General features: G+C 41.8%; 1 protein-coding gene and 1 long non-coding RNA gene across 15 annotated transcripts in view; one reads left to right on the forward strand and one right to left on the reverse strand.

The window, feature by feature from the left end:
- The window catches only part of LOC134175284 (uncharacterized), a 73,619-nt gene that overhangs the window by 31,857 nt on the left and 17,746 nt on the right, over nt 1-24,016 (forward strand). For 3 of the 4 annotated variants that reach the window (XR_009968954.1, XR_009968956.1, XR_009968955.1), the window contains exon 5: nt 2,148-2,355. This is a non-coding gene — a long non-coding RNA (uncharacterized LOC134175284). Of the gene's footprint in view, nt 1-2,147; nt 2,356-5,515; nt 5,650-24,016 lie in introns of those variants that run through there. The other variant, XR_009968957.1, reaches the window with a different exon arrangement.
- Nucleotides 1-24,016, reverse strand: part of STRBP (spermatid perinuclear RNA binding protein) — a 65,636-nt gene that overhangs the window by 22,904 nt on the left and 18,716 nt on the right. For 7 of the 11 annotated variants that reach the window (XM_062641030.1, XM_062641029.1, XM_062641025.1 and 4 more), the window contains exons 2-10: nt 18,495-18,670; nt 15,006-15,223; nt 11,321-11,486; nt 8,571-8,715; nt 3,209-3,303; nt 2,723-2,818; nt 1,916-2,027; nt 1,255-1,352; nt 658-769 (exon numbers count right to left, since the gene is read on the reverse strand). In XM_062641030.1, the coding sequence (XP_062497014.1) occupies nt 658-769; nt 1,255-1,352; nt 1,916-2,027; nt 2,723-2,818; nt 3,209-3,303; nt 8,571-8,715; nt 11,321-11,486; nt 15,006-15,223; nt 18,495-18,497 (1,045 nt within the window). In that variant the 5' untranslated portion in view covers nt 18,498-18,670. Of the gene's footprint in view, nt 1-657; nt 770-1,254; nt 1,353-1,915; nt 2,028-2,722; nt 2,819-3,208; nt 3,304-8,570; nt 8,716-11,320; nt 11,487-15,005; nt 15,224-18,494; nt 18,671-22,522; nt 22,544-24,016 lie in introns of those variants that run through there. The other 4 variants (XM_062641026.1, XM_062641028.1, XM_062641024.1 and 1 more) reach the window with 3 other exon arrangements.

Below are 24,016 nucleotides of genomic sequence, written 5' to 3' on the forward strand. Positions count from 1 at the left end.
CAGCAGGAATCTGATTAGTCCCATGTTGGTCCTTGCATGTTTATAATGAAAAGAACTCAGCCATCAGTTAAAACTTTCTTACTGCTACACGTAAGCCAGTATTAGCTCATTGTACCATGCCACGCAGGATGTCTGTTTCCAGTATTGTGTGATACGAGTGGTGTAAATCTGCAGTGTTGTTTTTTTTACAGTTAATCTAAGGCAAGAACTCTACTAATAATGTTTTTACAAAAAACATACGAGAAAACTTATTTGTATCACATGTATATTGTTTTCTAGGAAGAATTCTTGAGTAATTCTTATTGTGGACACTCGTTCCATGCTTTTTGATGGTCTCTGCTTCCCCAGCATAAGAATCATAAACACTACGTTTACTCTTCAGACCCCAAGGGCCTTTGTGCTTAAAGCAGATCATCAGCTGTATTTTATAGTTGTATTGCTGCTCCTCCAGATTGGCTTCTAATAATTAAATATTTAAAAAAACCCGAACCCCCAAATCAAAAAAAATCTCACCCAAATCCCAACCCCAAATCACATTTAACAGGAAGAAAAGCCTTCCCTTTGCATTCACAGCTCCTAACCCAGGAATTTCACCCATTCTAAATCAACCCCTAGTTTACTGCCCAATTAGAGATTTTTGAACCAAACAGCACCTACCTTCTTTGTCAGTTACTGACCAGGAATATTTCTGAAAGGACTTATTTGATGGGAGGGGGTCCATTTCCAAAACCTTATAGATCTGACCAAAGGCTGATAATCTGAGGGCATGCTATAAAGTGACAGTAGAAAAGTAAGTTACTTCATAGCACTACTTTACCTTGGTTGTTTTAAGCTTCTAAATAAGTTTGTCTACACAAAATCACTTCTGCTATGGGAAGAGAGTTTCTCCACCTGTCTCCTGTTATAGCTACAGAAAATACTAATGTCTAAACATTTAAAACTCATTAATTTCTGCAATAGAAAGTGCAGGGCACATGGACAAGGGAGCCTACACAAGGGCTGTGTGCTGTAAACACCTGAGGTGGGATGGAAGCAGCACACAGACACTAGACTGCGCTTTGTTATGGATTAGACTTAACACATATTTAACTCTTGCACTCATGAACTATCATGTAATCGTTCCCAGGTAGTGCACTGGAAGAACTGTCAGGACTGCCAATAAAATCAGCTGTCCTGGCAGGGAATAAATTGTCTTAATGAAGTGAAATCCTCCCTGTTATCATACCCAGCTCCTCAGATGTACGAGGTTTCTACCTGCGCACTGTGCGTAATGGCTTCTTTTTGCTGAACTGTCATGTACGACAGAGCATCTGTTGGCTCCCGTTCACAGGGGTCATGCAGACCAGGGCCTCCTAGGGAGGGAGAGAGGCAAAGCAGATTACTGACAGTAAATGAGAAGCAATATGAAAATGGGGACTGAGGGATATTGCAACGGAAGCAATATGAGAATGGGGACTGAGGGATATTGCAACACTGCCTTCAGCAGAGTGGGAAGCAAGGGATTCTCTCATCCTACAATGCAAGCTAGCCTCAGGATTTTACTCCCTTGCAGCAATGGCCACAGAATTTACCAGGGTTACCACTAATTGTGTGTAATAGTATGAATGAAAAAAAAAAAACAAGTATTTTTGATAGCTATGTATATTTCAATGAATCTACAGGAAACATGGTAATTAAATCTGACCATTTTTTTGCAACCCCTTAATAAGATAGGGGTTAATTCAGAAACAAATTTAACATTCCCCATTAACTTCTACTGCATGGAAGCACTCAGTTACAGCCAGGCAACTTCCTTTTTTTTTTTAGCCCCATTGCAGGTTAGGAGTTCAGGGCAGGCATTTTTCACAGCAACACCAGATGTTAAGGCTGTCTGGTCAACCCTCTGTGTTCTTGAAGTTCGTTTTTAGCCCCTTACCAGGAAGCAGAATTCCAGATGCCAAGCACTCCATCACTCGTCGCAATGCTTCCCCAGCACCCAGAGGTCTATTACAAGTACCTATAGATTTTTCACATATAAGCTCGAGTGGCTAGAAAACATTAAATTATGATTAGTATGGACACAAGGGTAACTGTAACTGCAGTTAAATATGGAAGGGCACAGGGGAAGGACATTCTCATCAGTTTACTTAATTTGTAACCCACTACAGGTCTAAGGGACAGAGCCATCCCCAGAGGACAGCTCATGGCACATCTGTCTGTTCCCTGCTCTCAAGTCACCTTTTGCGGAAGCCAACTGCTCTCCATTGACTGCCCAGGAAGTCTAAAAGTAGGAGCCTTTAAAGCCAAATCACCTCAATGCTCTCACAGGGTCATCAGTTCTCCTGCCTCCAGGACCTGCCAACTGCTCCTCTACAGGTATGCAGGGCACTCAGCCCTCCCCAAACACACTAAGGTGGAATACTAACCTCCAGGAGGAGCAGCCCTGTCACAGTCACAAGGTATTTTGAAAAGCTAAATTTGGGAGGCAGCAAGTGGGGTTCTACTGTGAATCCTTGAGGATGCACAAGGCCCACAACATTACAGCTCTCTCTAGACTGAACAAATACATTCTTTCCTCCCTACAAGCACTTTTCTACAGAGGTTTTGGTTAGTGGGGAGCAAACGGAAGGGGGGTTAAGGAGGAGTTTCATACATTGCACTGTTTTCTCCAGTCCAGACACTGCTACAGGTCTCAGGAGATCTGAGACCTGACCTCGTGGCCTTCAGCTCTTTCTGTACTTACCCATCCTTTCAGTGGTGCCCATGTGGGGACTCTGTTGCACAAATCCCGCAGAATACGAAGGACAATTACACATGATTTTAGTCCATTTGCCCTGGCCTAAAACAAACAAAATGATTCCAATACACCTGCAAAAACCTGGCCTTCAATTTTGTTTTTAAATGCACAGAGTCCTGGGATAGATTCTTTAATTATTATTACTTAATACTTAATCAGCTTCATGCAAAATAAAAGTTATATAAAATGCTTCAATTTAGAGAGACATATAAAAAAGGAAGCAAAATGTCAAGATTGCTTTTGTAGCCTCATGACACCTCTCAACCAGGTGGCTGTCTACCTGTCACCTTTGCCCTTGCACAGTACAGCACTGAATTCTAGACCTTTCCTCTGTGAGGGACTAGTGAGAAGTTAGAGGCATTCAAATTAAAACTGTCTCAAATTAAACCTCGTAAGGCTACAATAACAACAAGGTAAGAACAAATAGCCAACCTGAAACCATTTGGCGTGCCGCAGAGACGCCAAGGCCTCCAGGCATTTCTGCCTGTCCAATAAGTCCGGAGGATCTTTCATCGCAACATTGTCTACTGGTAAAAATGGGATAAAAAGAGACAGATACAATTTGACCAAGGGGTTTCTGTCACAATACAAAAAGAGCGGCAGCATCTCAATGAGATAATAAGACTCCCAGAATTTAAGTGCACTGTGTTATTTAATTTAAACAAGCCATTAAAGGTAGTAAATGTGCACGTGTGCAACAGAAGCAAAGGCATTCACTCCATGTAAAATAATAGTAATAATAAAGATGGCCACTGCTACAGACAATCTGGGATCTTATTAAAAATGTAGAACACATTTCAGGGCAGAAAATAGCTATATAGCACTTTTCTTTCTTTTTTTTTGTGTGTGCGTTGGGTTGTATTGGGCTTTTTATAACTCTTCTTGCCCTTCTTCGTGACTTTTATTCCACAAAGGTGGCACAGAATTTCAGAGAGATGAACTTTTTTTGACAAGAGGGAGATATTCTTGGGGGGATATTAAAAAAATTGTAATATTAGAAAGTGAAGTTACATCCATAAATTGAGAATTCCAAAGAAAAACGTAGACTATATTTGAAATAATATTGCATGAACAGTACCAGCCAGTACAATTCAGTGAAAAAAATACACAAGAAATGCTGGTAAGACATTTTACAGTTTGATGAGTCCTTCACATAACCAGAACATACGAAAGAAGTGAGTTTGCTAACTCCCAGATTCTTAACGCATTAGAGAGGAGGTCCCCTCCTGTAAAAATCTTCCCTTCCCAACAGCAACTGAAATCAGTGAGGAAACACAAAGGAGGCTCTGAGAGACAAGACACCCAAATCTTCTGTGCAGGTTTACACTGGTTTCTTCTTTTTGCTTTTTCCCCCTCCATTGTTTTATCCAGCATGCAACAAGCTGCTTTTAGCAGTCACATCCTATTCTATAACAAGGGACATTATGCATCCTTTCTTCTCTGATTTCTTCTCCATCCTAAGGAGTTACTAGTGTCCAGATTCTCTGGAAACCCTGCACAAATGACAGATTTTGCCTATCTGTGAAATCAGATTTAAAAGATTTTAGTTTTTAGCTGACATGAGAACAACATACTAGAAGAACTGAATGAATTCATGGCTCAACTAAAACCTTGAATATGTTATTTTCCTGTGAATGCAGAATTACACTTTGTTTCAAAATAACTAATTTGGAAAGATAGTATTTTCATTATTCTTAATGGACAGTTCTCCAGGTCCTGAGACCCTTGCACAGGTCTGAATGAAATACACCACCAAATCCAAACTGAGGGCCATGCTAGATCAGCAGACTCCAGTAAGACATTTAAAATATTAGGACACATTAGGAGAAAATGACAGTTTGTACAATTTATTAATAACATCCCAAAGTACATTTTGTAGGTTACTTTGGATAGATTTGGTTGCATGTGTAATGGAATCTTTCATGTTGGAAGTTGCTTCCACCTCGTGTGCTGCTCAGTTGGGCAGGTTACTCTGGTAAAAGCACATTCTGTTATGATGGATAAAAGAGCCCAAAGACAAAGAAAAGAACCAGTGTAAAGCTGAACAGAACCAGGTCTCTTGTCAAACAGTTTATGGCTGCAGAAGACTCAAGTGCTATAAGCTTATTTTCTAACCCTAGTGAACTTCGCAGCAGATATTTGCATTGTTTCCTGTTGCCCTTATCAACCATGTTACAATACAGGGATTAATCACTCCTCTTGCCTGTTTTGCAAACAAAAGCTTCAAAGTCCCAAAGCACTGGATTTCTGTGAGCACAAAAGGTCACTTTGGAACACAAGGTTTGCTTTTAAATTTCCTTTACAATTCTGTCATTTTTAGGAGCAGTGGTTTGTGGCACACAATTACTGAATGTATGTCCGAGTATTTCTGTAAGAAAACTTTATGGTGGACAATATAAACATCTGCTTAAAGCTCATGTATTGTATAAAACAAGTACTGTCAATGAATGATCAGAATCTTATTTTAAAATGTTAGAAATGGCAAAGGTGACTGATTGCAAAATCGTTCATTTTTTGCAGTGAACTGGATCTTTAACTGCCCAGGGAGTTTTACTCAGTACAAGCCTTTGCCAAAGTGTGTTGCAGCCATTGGCAAAGTGTATTATTTTTTCCTTTAAACTACAAAACATAAACAGAATATTTGCCATTTGCCATTCAGGTGAACGAAAAACCTCACAAGATTTGTCTCAACAAGTTAGGATCATACTCTCGCCTGCAGGATTAAGGTTATTTCCAAAGGTCTAAATTACAAATCCCTTGGAGAACTTTGCCAATTACTGATCCAGTGCTGATGTCCTGAGCACCTGGCACAGATGTTGCAGTCAGCCAACTTTGGAGTGCAAGATTCCATTAAACAGAAAGATGAGGAGGACAGGCAGTGGAGAGGGCGAGCGGCTTGCAGCAGGCTCCCTTTGACCCCCTCGGGAGAATGGCATGTTTCTTCATGCTCTGCCAGTCAGGAAAGTGAGACCCAATCCAACTTTTCAAGTGTGTTTGCAAAACTTTACTTTTTCCCTTGTGCTTTTAACAGGGGCATCAATACAAGAAGTTTAATAAACAGTTAATAACAAAGCCCTGACATTAGCTTGCACTGTGCAACATAGAACCTGTGGTTCTCTCCCCACTCGCTGTATGTGTTCTCTTCACACAGCAGCTGCTAACTTCATTCATTCACTGCTGGCCACTTGAGGAGCGTTGTCTTCTCTGTGGGGACAAGGTAACTCTGGGGCTCATTGCCCTTTCAAAGGCACTGGGCACCTTGGGAGTGTTCACTGGCCCCATCTGCCCAGCAAAGGCTGCAGCAGGAACTGGTTGTTGACTGTTAGTTGATTTCTGCCCCACTTTGGTAAATGAACTTGTTTATTGTTACATGAGCTTGTTGTTGCTGAACACTTGGTAACAACAACTAATTTGCAAGCGACAAGGTTCTGGTCTGGAAAACCCAGTTTATGTTTGATGCTATGACTACAATTCAATTTCTTAAGAAGTTTAGAATTTAAACTGATGCAAAAATGCAGAAATTTTAGGTGCTTGACTGCTCAAGTTGACATGAGAAAGCAGAGCTTTATGGGTAGCCATTTGTGAGAACACTGAGATGCACACACACTGGTCCACTATTTGTTTTTGCTAACAAGCAGCAAAAACAAATAGGACAAACACCACATCTTAAACATGAACACTCTTCCAAAGAGGTGGGGACTGAAGAGAAATCCAGGAATGTTTTTCAATACATTCTGACATCAGGGCATGAAGGCACACACAGCATTCCTACAGAACACATGGGAGCACCGGTACCGTGGTCCGTTGCGCCTAACCTTGCCGCGCTGGTTAGAGGACAGATTAGTGCCAGGCACACCGAACCCAAAACCTTGGTCAGTTTCCCATGGGAGATGAAAGGCCACTGGCAAGTGTTCTGAGCTCCTCCAGTCAGAAGAATGTATGGAATACACTCAAAACCCATATAGAAAGTATAGTTACATTTGGCTGGCATTAGTCAGGGGCAGGACACTTTTGGAGATCTGTGTATTTACAGTATACAGTTTCTCTGAGTATTTGCTCTTGATATTAAATACCAAGTTTTTGTGGTTTGAATCTAAGTGAAGGTGACCTACATATGGTTGGAAATACTATGAAAAAGGTATTCCCCCCCCCTTTCAGTTTACTGAAATCTACATCACACTGCACATACCTCTGAAAGGGAACATGATAAATGTTTCTCTTCACTTGTGATGAATCAATGTCAAAGAACGCAGGCTTTAAAACCAGATCCATTAGCTATCCTCAGCAACTGTGCAGAATGGCAGTGACACTGCTCTGAGAGCAGTGAAATCATTTTAAGATTTTTGAAAAATTAGTACAGAATTTTGAAAAATATTTTCAGATTTTGAAAACAGAACACCTACATTTTAACCATCAGGAAGCATAAAAATCCCATTCAGGAATTCAGGAGGCCTGACAGTTAATGCCACAGCAGAATTACTTCTTGCAAGAAGATTCTTGGATGGAAGCCTTTGTGCTTCCCCCTGGGAGAAAATTACAAAGCCTTTGCCATTAAAGTGTGTTCTGCACTTTGTGCTCTTTCCCAGTAACATGAATCAGCTGCAACTACTGCAGGGCTGAGCTCAGCATCTTATGAGAAGCTGAAGAAGAGCTCAAGTGATGTGTGGTTTATTTTTACTGGTCTCGCAAAAGAGCATGGTTACTAATTTGAGAGTGAGCAGACATTGCAGTTAGGGAACCATTGCCATTCATATGTTTTGTAAGGTTTTTGTGCATCCAACTGAGTGTTTGTTTCAACTGAGGAGGATCCCTCCTGCCATCGCCTCCAACAGAATCCAAGAGAAACTGACCAACGTTCCTCACTGTGCCAGTATTTCAGTGGGAGAAGGAGGAAGCAAAGGACTTGTGGCAAGTCTAGAAATGGGAGAGGAGCAACAGGGAGTTCCCTCGCCCAGGCGGGCCCAGCTGCCTCAGTTGTCATGACAGAGAGTGGCCAGTTGGTCAAAGGTCTGACATCATCCAGTGGCAAAGTTTCTAGGGACAGGTTTGGGAAGCGGAAGCAGAAATTACTGACAAGGATTTTAAAATACATCAAAATCTGGCTATGTTTGCTCTCCTCTGTTTTTCTCGGTTGGTTCCAACCTCATCGGTACTACCAGTCAGCATTCCTTCAACAAGGGGCATGGAACTACAGTGGAAAGGTCGGGAGAAGGAAAAGAAAGAAACTACAATACAGTTTTCTATTTCTATTTTGCTCTAAGGACATGAGGTACAACATTCAATGCACTGTAACTTCAATTGTATCCCAGTGAGGAAATTCTTAAAGCTCAAAACACACACATTGTATCATCAACTAATAAAACTTGAGGGCCAGGATGACACACTGGTGAGCTTTGCAGGAGAGGAGGTTTTACATAAAAAGAGAAACATTTTTATAAGTTTTATCAAGATAACTACAAACCAATCCCACTTGACTGACTTAAATCTGAAAATGAGACTGTGCAGCTCTGGGTGCTCAAGAGTCAACAAGGCTGAGCAAAAGAACTCGGATCTCATTGTATGTCCAGGTTAACACTGAGCAATATTGCTTGCAGATGAAAATGATGCATGTTTACATGGAAATAAAGTGACTGTGGCTTTTTAAGGCACAAACAGCATAATTTGTGGTGGCAGTAGCCAATCCAGTTAGTATATGATATACAATTAAAAAGCTGCTTCCCAGTTCACCCTGCGCTGCACAGTCAGGGCATTTAGATAGAACAGTCTTAAAACCAAGTGAAAATGCTCTCTGTACCTCCTTCCTTCTTATCTGCTTCATCTCGAATGAGAGGGGATGTAAGTATCACCTTCAAAGTCAGCTTGGGCTCCTTTGTGTTACGAATAACAATAGCTGCCTCGTTTACATGCTCCTCCACGAGATACTTCTCTTCTGTAAGTTTCTGAAAGTCACCAAGAAAGATTTCAGGAGTCTCCCAATCAACTGAAAAACCGCAGAAACTCTGTACATTCATGTGCCTCTTAACTAAAGAGACACCTGCAAGACACTGCAGTAACAAGTAAGGCCTTGCCTCCCTCATTAAAAACAAACAGAATATCCCAAATAACATGCTTAAGAAAAACAGGTCTGCAGCAAGGTTAATGAAAATAGAGCAGTTCCACTATATTAGCACTTTCTTATTTGCTAGCATGCAAAATAGCACCAGCAACTTTGTTCTTCGTAAGAACACAGCTTAGCAAGTCCACACTTCTCCAACAGTGCTCCTCTAAAAGCCTAAAGTTCTCACAGGCAGTCTGACCCATGAAACCGTAACCGTCAGTGCAAATGGATGAGGGATTCCAGTGCAGGAACTGCAGTAGCTCACCTAGTCTATGTAGCTGCCATGAGCTGGACCAAACAGACCTTACCCAGCTCTTACAAACCCAAAGATACTCTTCAGATGCCCAATCAATGGAGGTTTCCCCACCTCTCCACATGGTTTATTCTGGTTCTCAGCTGCACATCTAATGTAGATGACCTGTTCTGCAGTAGCAATGCCCCTTGCTACAGTTCCGATTACTTCTCATGGTCCCTTTGGTAGTCCTGTGAGATACTGAATCACTGTCCCTTCACAAACAAACATTAATGTCAAAATTACACCTGCATTTAGTCTAGACTTTGTCGAACCCAGATAATTTCAATTACATAGTTTTCTAGGTGCCCATTCTCACTCCTCTGATCTTCTCCAGTTCGTCCTCCTGCCTCTCTTGCTCCCTTTCCACACAGCACATGAAACTGGATCCAGGACAATACCGCACCCACTTCATTCATTAATACCTGCCCCAGGAAATCCTTGACAATGCCTGGAAAATACGACCTTCCTCTCGTCAGCACACCACTAAATTGAGTGCTTTTAAAATAGTTTTCAATAAGCTTTTTATTTCTTGCTTAGATTTCTTTTGCAGATAATAGTACAAGTGCCGTATAAATCATGCCATTAACTTGCATTGTACCAGTGTTATCTCAAGTGATCTGTATCCACAGGTCTTTCATTAGTCCTTTGGGACGGGCCTCAATCTCCACAAGAGCAAAGAGCCCTGCAGATGGGTGAGAGTCCTGTCACTGTTCCTTCTGCCTGTGAGACCTTGGCTCGTCTCATCAAGACCACAGGGTTAGAATATATCTGACGTACATTCTAACTTCTTCCCTTCTTGCAGTCTGCACTCCTCCAACTCCTTTACTGTTCCTATCTCCTCACTCCTAACCTTCAAAGAAGCAGAGCAGAAGCTGTTAACAGCTCTGTACCTCATGGGCCTTGACCTTCCTCCTCCCGCTGGACCAGCTGCTTCTGCAGAACCCTCCCTGTCTCTTATGCCCATGATGGCTGAAGCTTGATTCACGAGTCAGATAGATGCCTCTTACATCATCTTTTCTGTAATACCTTCTCTCGCAATACTTCTCACAGGATCTTACCTACTTGTTCCTTGAATTTATTGCAGTCTTCACATCCTTCAATTACGACTATTCTGCCATTCTCACTTTTTTGAAGCATATGCTAACTTTTCTTATCACTTTCAACCCTTCTCATCTCACACCTCACTACAAACAAAAAAATTTACTTTTTACTGCTTGATACATCCCCATCATTTTCAAACAAAATTTACTACTTAAAAGATTCGTAGCATTTTTACTTATGGATAAGGCCACATCTGCAGGCACAACATCATCTCATTAAAACAATGCCTTTACATGAACAAATGAATGGTGAGAAGGGAATGGCAAAACACATACTGTCTACGTGGAAATAAACACACGGCATAAAAGCAGATCAGGAGAGAAGCAGATCAGGTTTGGACATGGTTTGGAGAGGCACTTGCAGTGGAATGCTCCAGGGCACAGTTTCTCGGCAGCAGTGTGTGCCAGTCTGGAAGCTGGAGTGATTATTCAGACTCAGCACTGTCAAATAGGTATTATCCCCAGCTGCTTTAAAGAGACTGGTATTAGCTGCCAGTGCTCTTATTGGATGCCAGCATCAGAATTAAATAGCCATAAATAAAAAGAACGATGAGCTCGTGATTAACATGAGCTAAAATGAGCGACCACCTCAAGTGACTTGCTCTCACTTCAGAAGTACAGAGGCGCTGATCTGAGAACAGCCCAAGTGAAACAAAGCAGCTGCAGTGTAGAACCTCAGCTCCAGGCAGGGGACAAGGACAATACAGACCAATCCACACGCTGGAGGATTTCTGGGACTGCACTTTAGATCACATTAGTGGTTGAACAGAGAGCAAGAACGAGCTGGGTTAGTTCCCAAAGAGAAAGGTTAGCTGCCATCACAGGAAACTGACATCACAAACAGGGAGTAGGCAACAGCAGCAGTAAGATGTTAAATTCTGTCCGTAACTACTTTGTGTCACCACATACACACCCTAGATGCCATCCTAGATTCAAAGTATATTTTAATCTCTATCACTTGTCTTTTTTCCTGGCACAAATTCCAGCCTTTACCCAAATACACCTTGCAGTGCTCTCAGCCACTGCTAGAGAACTACTCTGAATCAACTCACCTGAATTTGAGCTGGGAGATTGTCTTTAACTATACATAACAAGGTCTTTGTGGGTTTTTCTTTGCACATGAGCACCAGCTCCAGATCCATATCATCTTTTATCAGCAAGCCCTTTGCAACCAAGCCAATTCTCATAACACCACACAACGTCCGACCACCTTGATCCCTGGAAATGAAACAATTTGGAGTAATTAAAATGGTATTTTCACACATTCAATATAATTGTATTATCCCATCACAGTGAGAAGATACAGATGGGGCTGATGACTGTGCTGAAGTATCACTGGTTAGAAAATGCAGAGCACAAGATTAACTGTGGCCTAGCCCAAATTCAGTATCTGCAGATCTACCGAGAGTAGCAATAATTAATCTAGAGGAGCCCTCTGACAGAAATCCTGCTTTCCAGAGTGATCTCAGCTGTCTTTTAGTGACATTCCAACTTTACACATGGCCACACACCTTTTAAATGTTTGCTGATCCACACATTCAAACCTGTATATTTAAAATTATTTAACTGACTTAGGAAGTTGGAGCCCATACCACAAACTGACATTTGAAGAAAGCTGTTCATTTCCAGAAGTCTTCCAAGCACAGTTCCTTCAACAAATCTTACAGCTGAAACCTAGACAAATAGAGGTCTGACTCCTAGTTTCTACCCTCCAGCTGCAGTTTAGGGGAACATTTAAGAGCTACAGCAAACAGCTTTCAAAGCAACGTAAGAACACCTTAGTTTTGAGTGCTGAAAGACTGCAACAAAGACAGTTTAGTAAGGCTAGGATTACTTAATAACATAAGAAAAATGCAAGAAATGAATCTTGAACAGTTCAACACTGGCTGCTGCCACATGATGCATCTCACACCTATGGCACATCGCCACTATAAACCCTACAGAAAGCATGGAATCAGGAAAGGTGGCAAACTACCTCAGCAAGGCAGCATCCCAGTTCCTATCATTATTACCATCCAGAGGGATAGACTGCATGTAAACAAAAGAAATCCAAGCCCCAGCAAAACCCCAACACCCAAACCAGTCACACTGTGATGGAGGGCTGTCACGTACATCCTAAGCTTCACTTAGAAGTATCTTGTAAAGTGACTGGTAAAATAATTTGTCCCAAACAAATGCATAAATAGACATTTATATATACTCTATAAATAATACATTGATGTTCAAGAACTGTACTCTAAATTTGTAACAGCACAAGCATGAAAACCCCTGCACACACAGGTGTGAAAGCAAATGATGTCCAACTGTCACAACAGCATTTCTGCAGGCTTGGATTTAAAAATACACATTATTTTTTTAAAGAATCCATTCTATGCCATTTTATACCCACATCAGAAGACATCTAAATATGGCACCAGGAACACCAGGAAGTCACCACAAAGCACACTGTGTATCAAGGGAGATGGTGCTTCAGCAGAACACTGAGCTTAAACACCTGCCTTGAGAAGATGACAGAACTTAATTGTTCTTCCTTGGAGAAGCAGCCTATCAACCCACTACAATTATCCTCTGGTGCCAATACAATCACGCTGTCTTAAACTAATTAATACGTTAATTTATGTAAAAATATTCATAATTTGAAGTGGTTTGCTATTTCTGCTTGAATGCTTTTCACACCAAAAGCAAACAAAAAAAAAGTGATATATCACAGCTTGGTCTTACACAAAAAAAGCCAGTGATCAGGCTTGTGTCTGTTAAATATTCATTAGGGAACACAGAAAGCCACAGGCATCAAAACGGGGGACCATTTGCGTATTTACTTTTCCAAGGCTATCGTACAATGGTCTTCACACTGCTGCATTTAAACTTCATGCAAGGCCAGCAGTTTCTTTCAATAGCTCCCAAGCCCAAAAGCTTATCCTAGAGTTAATCAAAGACAAGATTAAATGTTAAGAAAGAAACCTGTGGAAAAACACTACTAATAAGAGAAGCAGCGAATGCTTTCTGCTACACAGGTTCCCTCAGCTAATACAGCACATCACTTGTTCCTAAACTGAAGTACATCCAGCTAGTGAGGTACAGCAGGGCTTCATAACTTACTTCTTGAACAGTACCCTAAACATTTACAAGAAACTTGGAAATAACTAAGAACCACACTGCACCATCCCAAAATGTAAACAACTTCACATCCATATTATATAGCAGCACACCAACAATTAGAAAAGGCCTCACAACCTTTCACTGCCATAAAATGTGTTAGAAAACAGACCATGTATGAAAAATTACACTTTGTCATTTTAAACCAGAACTTACTGGACAAAGCCCATGTAGCAGTGGACTTCAATAGTCCATGCATCACTGGGAAGGAAACTGAAAGAGCCCATTGACTACATCTCCAGAGCAGGTTATGCTGCAGATGGAACCACGGGAAGTCCCAAGAAGCTCAGTGGAGAAGTACTGTACTACAGGAAGAGAACTGGAAAGCGTTTTCTCGAGTTCTGACAAAGTAGCTGTTGGTACCCTGGTGCTTCGCTTCCTAATCTGTAACCTGGACAGATACTTACCTGAGCTGGAGAGCACGTGAAACACATCCAGAAAGAAGGGAAGAGCCAGAAGTGCCCAACTTAAGTTTTACACAAATAAACGTTCAACAGAGCCAATTGTTCCTGCTTCTTCCCCCACTTCTGGAGTTATGCTAGAACAAAACCTGGCACCATGTCAGGGAAGAGACTGGGACACAGAGCAAACAGGTGTTTCACTCAGTTGATAACTACATAATTGCACTGGATTTGGCTGGGACAGTTACATTTCTTCACACTAACATTCATGGGGCAATAGTTTGGATTTGTACTGAAAACAGTTGATAACCCATGGATGCTTTGGGAACTGCTGAGCAGTGCTTACACAGCCTCAAAGCCTTTTCTGCTTCTCAAGCCACCATGCCAGTGAGCAGGCTGGGGGTGCACAAGGAGTTGGGAAGGTACACAGACCCCAGCTGACCCAAGGGATATCACAGGACATCATGCTCAGTGTATAAAGCTAGGAGAAAAAGAACGAAGGTAGGACATTCAGAGTGATGGTGTTTATCTTCCCAAGTAACTGTTACATGTGATGGAGCCCTGCTGTCCTGGAGATGGCTGCTCAACCATAGGGAGTGAAGAATTCCTTATTTTGCTTTGCTTCCACACACAACATTTCCTTTATCTATTCAATTTCTTTACCGCAGTGAACACGTCTTCTCACTCTTTCCCTTCTGATTCTCTCCCCCCATCCCACCAAAGGGAGGGAGCGAGTGACCACGTGGTGCTGAGTTTAACTGGGTCAAACCATGACAGAAATGGATCCCTGGAACAGTTAGTTTGTTGGATAAACAGTAGTTTATAAGAATCTTTTTTGTGTATTAAACTGAAAGAGCCCCTAAGCTACATGGCTGTGGATTTGCACTGGTGTTACAGGGACATGTATTTGCTTACAACTGCAGGTAAGGTTTGTCTACTGAATGCAACTTCACAACATCACAGTAAAATAAGCAGTGAAATAGAGAGCAACTGCTGCCCACATTGGCCTTATTACTATGCCCTGCACTCACCCTACATGCTTCCATCTCAAAAATATATCCACTTCCTTCGATGAACATTCATATGCAACAGAATCAAGTAACACTGTGACTCTTATTTAGAGGGAAAGGAACCCGTTCAGAGCAGCACAGTAACACATTATGAGGCTCAACTCACTCACTTGGCATTGCTTTCTGCAGCTTCCTCCTTTGCTTCCACATCACCCTCACATTTTGTAGACTTGTTCTTTTCATCCATCCAGTCAGAGACATGTTTAAGGGCACATTCTACTGTTGATACCATGTTCTGGACAGCTTCAAGTTCCTCTGGAGATGGATAAATGGTTGAATGTTTCACCATTACATGGCGGTCATCATTAGCAAAAGATCGGATAGATCTCTGTTATGAAGTGGGAAACAGGGGGGGGAAAAGAACAAAGTTATTGGATTATCAATAGAAGGACATTGCCTGAATGGGAATCCTCCCTGACAGACGTAGGACTGTGTTTTATGACGATCATTGCTTATAATCATGCAGGAATGATTCCTTATGTTTATTTAAATACATTTTAAAAAGAATAAGAAGGAAAGCAAGCGAACACCAGTGCAAAGATCAGCACTAAGCTGTAAAATATCTAAGACCTTGGGTGGGTTGTATGGCACCTGATAGTAGATGCCTAAATTCAGCTCTTCTAGAGCCCTTTTACTGGCTACTAAGAGGAACAGGCACATGTGGAGCACAGTTTCTGTTTATGTCTACCAAGCACATCTGGAGCAGTTTATGTTAGGATGAGATAAATTGTGCGTTAGAGGGACGTTTCCCCACTCCCCCGCGTGTGACCACACAAGTCTGAACCACAGTACAGGAGCTGCTACAGACATCTAGAAATGAAGCAACCTGAATTTCACCCTCTGTTTGGTACCTCCATCATCAGTGGAGGCTGTGACACTGTGTGTGCCAGGGACAGATCAGGGAGAATTTAGGTGTGGGACTAGACAGAACTCTACACCCACACACGTCTAGAGGCGGATACAAAATAGGGTCAAGACCTGTAGAATGCATTAGTTTGCAATGGCTAGAAGTGGGATTTCTGCTGCTTGTCCTCTCATGACTCCCCCCCGTCCTTTTCTCGTTTTCACTGTTTATCTCACTTCTCCCTGCCCTCTCCCTGCCCAGCTTCTCTTTGAGATGACGGCATGGTCTGGCTGGTTAATTAAAGAGTGCAAAAGCAGGGAACAAAAAACCCCGAGTTTCATTCCCAATTTCATTAAGTGTCTGACTTCCCTCATCCTTTGACTGGCCTCTCTATTTAGATTAAGCTTTCAAAGCCAGTAGATATCACTTAGGCTCTGATCTTGCCCAAAGGAACAACATCTCATGGAGATATAAGCTGTGAGCTACAGTACTGTAAGAAAGAGCACTCCCTACCCTGGAATCCTTGCAGGAATTAAGGTGTTCCTGAATTTCAGCAATCTTTGTTGGCTTGTGTCAACCTTCAGCAGCTGGATGGCTCAAGAGCAAAGAGAAAAGCCACTTTCCTTATCCCAAAAGGTAAATTATTTCAAGTAGGGACATTCAGAAATTTAGAATTTAGGTGAGTGCTGACTGAGTAAAGCACATGGACAGGGCAGGCAGGGAGAACATGGACAAGATCCCCATTTTGTAAAAGGCACTGATACTCCCCAAATAGAGTTCTGCATATTCTCAAAGTGCCGAGTGCAGCCACCTCTTCCCTGTTTATGCCAGAGACAATGGCAGCACGCCTTAAAACAAGGCAATCAAATAACCATTCCCTTGTCGTTTTGTTCCTGCTGCAGATGAAGTCATAGGCAATACGTATTGCTGAGAGCAGCTAGGCAAACTGCACAGGGATTTACAGAGGCATGAATGAAGATGAGGGTAAACTTGTAAGGAAAGACTGAAATAATGTCTTACAAAAAATGTAATAAAAATAATAGGAAGAGATCAGAGTGTCAATTAGAACAGTTTGCAGTGAAACTTGGGAGTCCTGAGTGATACTGCTGAGGAAGGTAAACTTAAATGGTTGGTTAGCTTGTGCTGGGAGGCTTATGCTTTGCTACACACTATCCAGATGAGACTATTTTGATCTGAACAGTGACCCAGACCAGCTGTGATCACAGCACAGACCTCTGGCAAGAGCTGCTCTAACTCTTGTTCTTTATAGACACACAAACCACTGCTGAAAGCTTCCCAGATCCTGGAACCATGAACTGAAAACCTCTCTTCCTCCTACACATTAAATACCTTGATCGGGTTTCATTTTCACCCCTGCTTTATGGGTTTGTAAGAGTATGCACTCTTAACAACAAAAAAAGAGCCTTTCAAGGATGTCAGAGGCCTCTGGGTTGAATGCTTAAAGAACTGGTCAGGATTTCCTGGCTTACTGCATTCACTGGGTCCCTGCCATTGAAGGGCAGCGTGACATCAGTCCCTTCCTAACTTTCAGGCTCCTACCCAAATGGACAATTGGGGTAGTAAAAGAACCTCATCAGCTGGGGTCTGGTTTTATCCCCAGAACTTTCATAGGCTGGAAAATGCTTCCAGGAGGTCCCTCTTGTGGCTTATCTGCAACATGGATACAGAAAGAAGCTGCAGTTCAGCAGTGAAAACTGACAAGCTGGATTCATTAACTTCCCCCCCCACCATCTCTTATCTCATAAAATACCAATTAGGAAAACCAGTAAAACAGGAATAAATTAGTAATTCCTACATTAGAAGAGATTTGTTTCTTTTTCTAATAAAGAGAGACTGAAAAGATCAATTCTTCATTGCAACTTAGGCCAAACAGAATAGCAAAAATGGAACACTTTGAAATACAGTATACTGACAACCCTGCTCTGACAAGTGTTCTTCCACCCTTTGTGCTTGTAACAGGTAAAAGTCTTCTCTTAGATAAACACAGCCTATCAGCAGTCATCAGCTACACAAACGTTAGAGAACTGCATTTAAAATTGCATTTCTTCTCATTTCTGTTCTCTCAGTAATAATCTTAGAGGATGTAAAGACACATAAATATGCTTGAACTGCTCTCCACAGGTATTTTTCAGGAACTGGGTGGGTGTACTGCCTTTTGTGACTACATCTTCAAATCTTACCATCACAATACTTCATACTTGCACAGGTTTATGAATTCAACATCTCAGGCATTTCCAATGCACAACCAATCCCAGGCAGATAAGAAATGACTCTTCACTTAAATAATATACACCAGGTGTATTCAACTACACGCATTTCAGCCACACTATTCACAAAGTCTGCATAGAACCAAATTCAGTCCCACAAATACGAGTCATCAACACTTGCTTTTGTGAGGAAGAGGTGAATATCAGGATTTGGTTATGCAATCTGCAAGTTCAAGGTCACTCATGCTGTTCACTGCAGCTTGCTAATGCCAGTTTTATTAGAAAACCTTATGAGCATCCCCTTCATTCATATTTAATAATTCATGTAATGCAGGCTCACAAGACAACTCTGGTTTTAAGAGGCTGAGAGTGTATCAAACCTCATTTGCTTTGCTCAAAGCATGCACTACCATCCCCAGTTTAGTGCAAGGTCAGAAAATCCCCTTAACTCTGGTTTCATCATGCCCCATGCAAGACTCTCAGCAGAAAATATTCTTAATATCCTGTGAAAGATGACAGATACCTACCATGGTTTGTTAGTGTTTCAGCTCTCTCTCCCTCCCTTTCTCCTTTTCCCTCCTCCTTGGTGTCTTGGCTAAGCACTGTTTTGCCTGACAGAACCTCTTCATAAGCCTCTCAGTCCCTTGACAGCTCAAGAGTTCATACAGCCAAGATGCTCTGGGAGTCACTGTCTGCAATTCACCTGTAAAAAGAGAGAAACAACTTGAAACCAGAAGAAATGGCATGTTAATTCCAGTAAGTGTGCATTGCAGCATTTGGAGTCAAACGCTGATTAAAACGAGCAGCTTCAAGATGGGGAGGCAGCCACTGATCCATTTATTCCTGAACAAGCAGATGTCACTGTGGAAAGCAACTTTTTGTGATGTGCCCACACGTATGTAACGGTTTTCCCATGCCAGTTAGAGCTTATCTCAGTGTGGTTTGTCAGCCACCTGGCAATCCAAGCTTCTGATACGAGGAAGACAGGATATCCAACATCTCAAATATGCTCCATGTGAAACCAGCTCAAGAAGTCTCTATTTTTATGTCGCATGCACATAAAAATCAAACACACTGTATTTCATTATCTAAAAGAAATTAATCTGTTCAAGTCTCCAGTGCAGCCCTTGATCCTGAACGTGTCAAGATGCTGATATTAGAAAAACTAAGACTTCGGGTGGCAATAGCTGTAAGTGGTTATTTAGAGAGACAAGCGCATTATAGCAAACTGAAGATATGACTTGTGAGAATGCTCAGCTGAAATCATCCACACCGCCTTTCCTGCCCTTGCACTGCTTTTCACAGCACACAAGAGCAGCCCTCTTGTACTAAACTAGGAAACAAACACCAGCACTGGCAGCATAAGGAACTGCAAATAAATGCTCTGTAAGACAAGAGAAGAGCAGGATAACAGCAGGTAATGTGACAGAGAGGAAAGCATAAGCTCATTGCATAGCAAGACAATCTAGTCCTTGCAGAAAATTCCTGTTTTCTTTTCACTGCACATATTGTTGCATCAGCTTTCTAGCAACGTTTTGAAGCAACTGGGAACCCAGTCAGTAAATTGCTGCAGACTGACACACTCAAATGTTTTCCTTTTCTCCTGTATGCCGATTCTCCTTCTCTAGCAATATGTTGCTTATTGTCTGTCAGAGAATCCTGACATTGTTAGAGATTAAAAGCATGTTTGGTAACAGCAGAGGGATAGGCAAGATGACTTGAAAGCTGAGTAGATGCTGAAACCTCAGGGGTGTGACAGGGAATAATTAAACGTTGCATCCCATAGAGATTTGAACATGCCGAGGGAAAGGGAACAACAAATCCTGCTTCACTATTTTCCTAGTTAAGAAATGAATTGGGTTTACAAGACCAAAAGCTTTGGCAGCAAGTGCCTAATAGATGTTTGTATCTCACACCACATTTAGGATGTAGAATTGAGTAAAACAAAAAGCAGCCAGACAAGAACATTGTGCAGGACCCTGTCTGCTCCAGCAGCTGAAGACTGCCAAGGAAGAAACCCCAAGGGAGTTAAATGCAGTCATACTAAAAATACTTGGGAAAAGCAAGCTAATGAAAACCCTGAAGGACCTCACTTCTGATCACAAGGGCTTTACCCTACCAAAGCATATTAACACTCTACCAAATTGCTTCCCAAAAGACATCAAGAAGGAGATGGTCTCTCATAGGACCAGATTTGTCTCTTAAGAGATCTTGAAACCCAAGCAGAGGCAGCTGGGAGGAAAAATAAGCAAAGATTACTGCTTTGGCACTATTTATTCTATGAGCCAGTCATAATCTCTTCCACATTCAATAGCCTTTCACCATTTCCAGAAGCAACCAGACTCTTTATGAGGTCTTTTTGGTTTGCTTTTCTATAGTAATAATAATATGCTTTTGAGTCAGCAGATGGCAAGCTAGAGAGACTTTTATGAGACATGTTTCTAGATCATCTACTTCAAATTAGTTCTCTCTTCAAACTAAATTCCAGCTCTCTTCACATGCTCTTCTTCCCCAAAACTCCTACATTTCACATTTTCAGTTTGCTATCTTCTCTGGTAACTGTAACTTGGCAATTCCAGGCAGAGAGAAGGGCACTGAAATGTGTTGCTGACTTCAGCATATGCCCAGTACAATGTCTCTAGACTCTGAGCAACACTCCAGCCTGGCCTCCCTCCGAAGACTACTGCAAGCTGTTGCTTATCAGCATGTACAGTGTATTGAAAGCAGATGGACAAAGATCGCTAGCTGAGCACTTTCTGGTGCTGCAGTCAGTTGCTGAGCAGACTGTCTCAGGGCACGTCTGCAAACTACCCCACAGGCTCTGGAAACAGACATACCTCAGGGTGCAGTTCTCATTGCTGAGTGCTCTTTGAAAGCTTGAAGCAGACTGAAAACAAATGTTTTGTAGCTATGACAGGGCTTAATCTACTGGACAGATGAAGCAAAACCACCAACACCTTTCAACACTGCCTTAAGTGAGTAGTAACCGTCTTGTTTTCAAGATGGGCTCAACTTTCAGTGACAAGGATGAGTTATTGAAGGTATTCATGAGTTTGATTCTACCTGGCCTGTTTCTCACCAGCGAATGGTGAGACAGTACGTACCCAGCTGAATTATGAAGGGATCTTTATTATAAAGCACAGACAGCTGGAAAGAAAAAAACCCTGAAAGTTGAGTTGAAGCTTATATATGATGCCTTTCAAGTCATTAACATCCTAAGAATATCTCACACAAATGTGCACAGGAGTGAAAACCAAATATAGTTCAGACTTTGAGAGAAATTTTTCAACAAAAGCACTAAACAGGAGGGAGTTTACTGTAAAAGTGTAGACACAATATACAGAACAAAGTACACTTGACAGCATGCAGAATTAAATTAGGGAAAACTAAAATCAAATCTGCTCAACCATATGGACTAAGGCAGCAGAACATAGCTCAGCACCAAACACATCAGAAAGCATTATGTGAAGTGAGCAGCAATTCCATAAATCCAAGAGTATCATTTTACTACCAGGCTATAGCAGGGAATTTGTCCCTCCATCCTCAGGGAGGTAACAGCTGATGCCTGGACTAAAAGGCACAGTATTACAACACATGGTTGTTTTACCCCAGGGCTGCCACCGACACTCACAAGTCCTAGGACAAGCTCCTAGTGCTACCACAACCTTGGTGACCTTGAGAAAGTCACTTTACCCCTGCATCCTGTGGCCCTGAAGTGTGAAACAAGAGTAAATACTTGCTGCCCCCAAACCAGGTCAGCTGAATAGAGTATGCAGTGGGGTTTAAAGTCACTGGGATTTGACACATTAGAAATGTTATTAAAACATCATGACAGTCTAACAGCATTTCCATTAAACATCCCATCCTTCATGTAAGTTTATGCTTTGGCACAAGACAAACAACGCAAAGAATTTCAGATGAGGCCTCTGTAGCAGGATATATTCCTGCATCTGGTGAGTGTGTTCCCAAGAGACAGACATTTAAAACAGCCAGAAGTAATGAATATGCTTCAGTACCTTTGAGCGCTTGTGAAAAGTGAAAAAGCAGGAGAAACAGGTACTTGCACTCCATGGGGACTGGAATGTAACATCAGAACTAGGGAGCTATAAGCTTCTAGAAAGGAGAGACAAACTTTGGCACCCTGATATCCCCTTGCAGCACAAAGTTATGTTGCATGGAATGATGAGGAGGAAACCAGGGTCACTGGACTCCAGTCCTGCAAACCCTCGCTTCAGTGAGCTGCTCTTTAGGCAACTGGCCAGGCCATGTAGAACACCATGAAAATGGGTTTTAAATGCTACATCAAGAAGGCGCATGCCAATGATATTCAGCTGAAGCATTAAAAACACCCTCCACCCTCCTAATCTACCCTTATGCCAGTATCTGCCCATGAGAACTACAATTTACAGTGTAAACCACCCTAAGATCACTCAAAGTTCATGTTAACAGAGCAACAAGGAAAACTAAGGTTGCTAATAACAAACCTGTATTTCACACAGCCGAAGGTGTATCAGACACAGTAACAGAACTGGAATTCACATCCCTTTTTTCTTACCTTTACCAAGGCAGACTAAGAAGTTTGCAACTTTAAACTGGAAGCTTACTTTAACTTCTGCTTTGCATTCAGGTAATTTCTCGTCACACCGTCCAAAGTGCTGCTGAAAATATGTTGTGTTTTTTCTGCAGTATAATTTTATTGCTGGCCTTCTGCCAAGAGGCTTTCTGGCAGCATCTCCCACAGTTGGAAACTGTGTATCTGGGTCAGAAAAGACAAGCCGCTTTTCAGAACAGCTCAATACATTTGGCAGAGATGCTGATATTGTAATTGAACTCTTTCAGCAACTCTTTTTATGATGTACCCAGACACCAAACAAAACAAGATCTGCAGTGTTGATTAATGTCAAAATAACTGACAGAGAAATATCAAAATAGTTTTCCCTCATGTTAAAAGTATCAACAAACTGAGGGGAGCAGATAAGAAATCCAATTCATGAGGATTCAGTGAGAAGCACAGGGCAGAGAAATCCGCAGAGTATGACTGACCCTCCACTTGTGCAGGTATTATTTTAAATCCAGACTCCCTGTACACTGCACAGAGCTGGTTTCTTCATTCTTCTCCACCATAAGAAGAGAAATCCTTGGCACTCATCACTGTGTAAGTATTCTGTAAAGAAGTGCAATTGTAACACTGGGATGCGTATTTAATGCTGCCCTGCTTCCAACAATACGCTCAACATTCAGTTTCACCTGGAGACTGTACATTCATAGGAGTTTTATTATTTTCCAGGTAATACAATTCATGGCAAAATTGTATCTGGGTTCGCATTGAGAAGAGTGGAATTTTCCAGCCAAATTAATAATTACAAAGCAACACTGCAGTTAAAAACCGGGAAGGTACTTCCCTCTGGCAAATCCCCGCACTTCATACAACAGATACTTGCATGTGGCATTACTCCTGCCTGTTCAGCTCTCACAGTGTTTCAGGAAAGGCTCCTGTGCTCAGGAATCTCTTAGGAGCAGCCTCTGTCAAGCAGCCCCAACATGCACATTTAATAAGAACCAAAGACAGGGCAGGCACATACTTGATAAACAGATCTGGAATCATGGACAGAGAAATCAAAGTCATCTTTGCATGGTCCACAGCTCTGGCAGTGCTCACAGCACAAGGGAAGCAGCTGCCCAGTCGTCAGCATGGAAGAAACTACAGAAAGAGCTCCTGGAGGGATTTCAGCTGTGCTGAGGACAGACATGGAGAGAGAACCTGGGGACAACGGGTTCAAAGATGCCACAAAGTACTTGTAAAGAACACATGGATTCTCCTCCAGAATGTAGAGCAAGGAATGAAAAAGCAACCAAAATAAATCACACTGGTGAAGTAGTTAAAGAAGTTGAAGAAATAATGCCAATCAGTTAATCTAGATTAATGCCTGAAGGTAACAGGAAATAGGGATGTACAGAGCATAGCTCATATTTTTAGCTCCTGGAAAGAGGGTGAAGAAAAGATGGTCTGAGGGGAAATCATCACTAGCCTAACAGGAAGGTTAAAAAT

Source organism: Pezoporus occidentalis, unplaced genomic scaffold (genome assembly GCF_034315485.1).
Source record: "Pezoporus occidentalis ecotype Australia unplaced genomic scaffold, CSIRO_AGI_Poc_V1 ctg68, whole genome shotgun sequence".
In the NCBI taxonomy this organism is placed as follows: domain Eukaryota; kingdom Metazoa; phylum Chordata; class Aves; order Psittaciformes; family Psittacidae; genus Pezoporus; species Pezoporus occidentalis.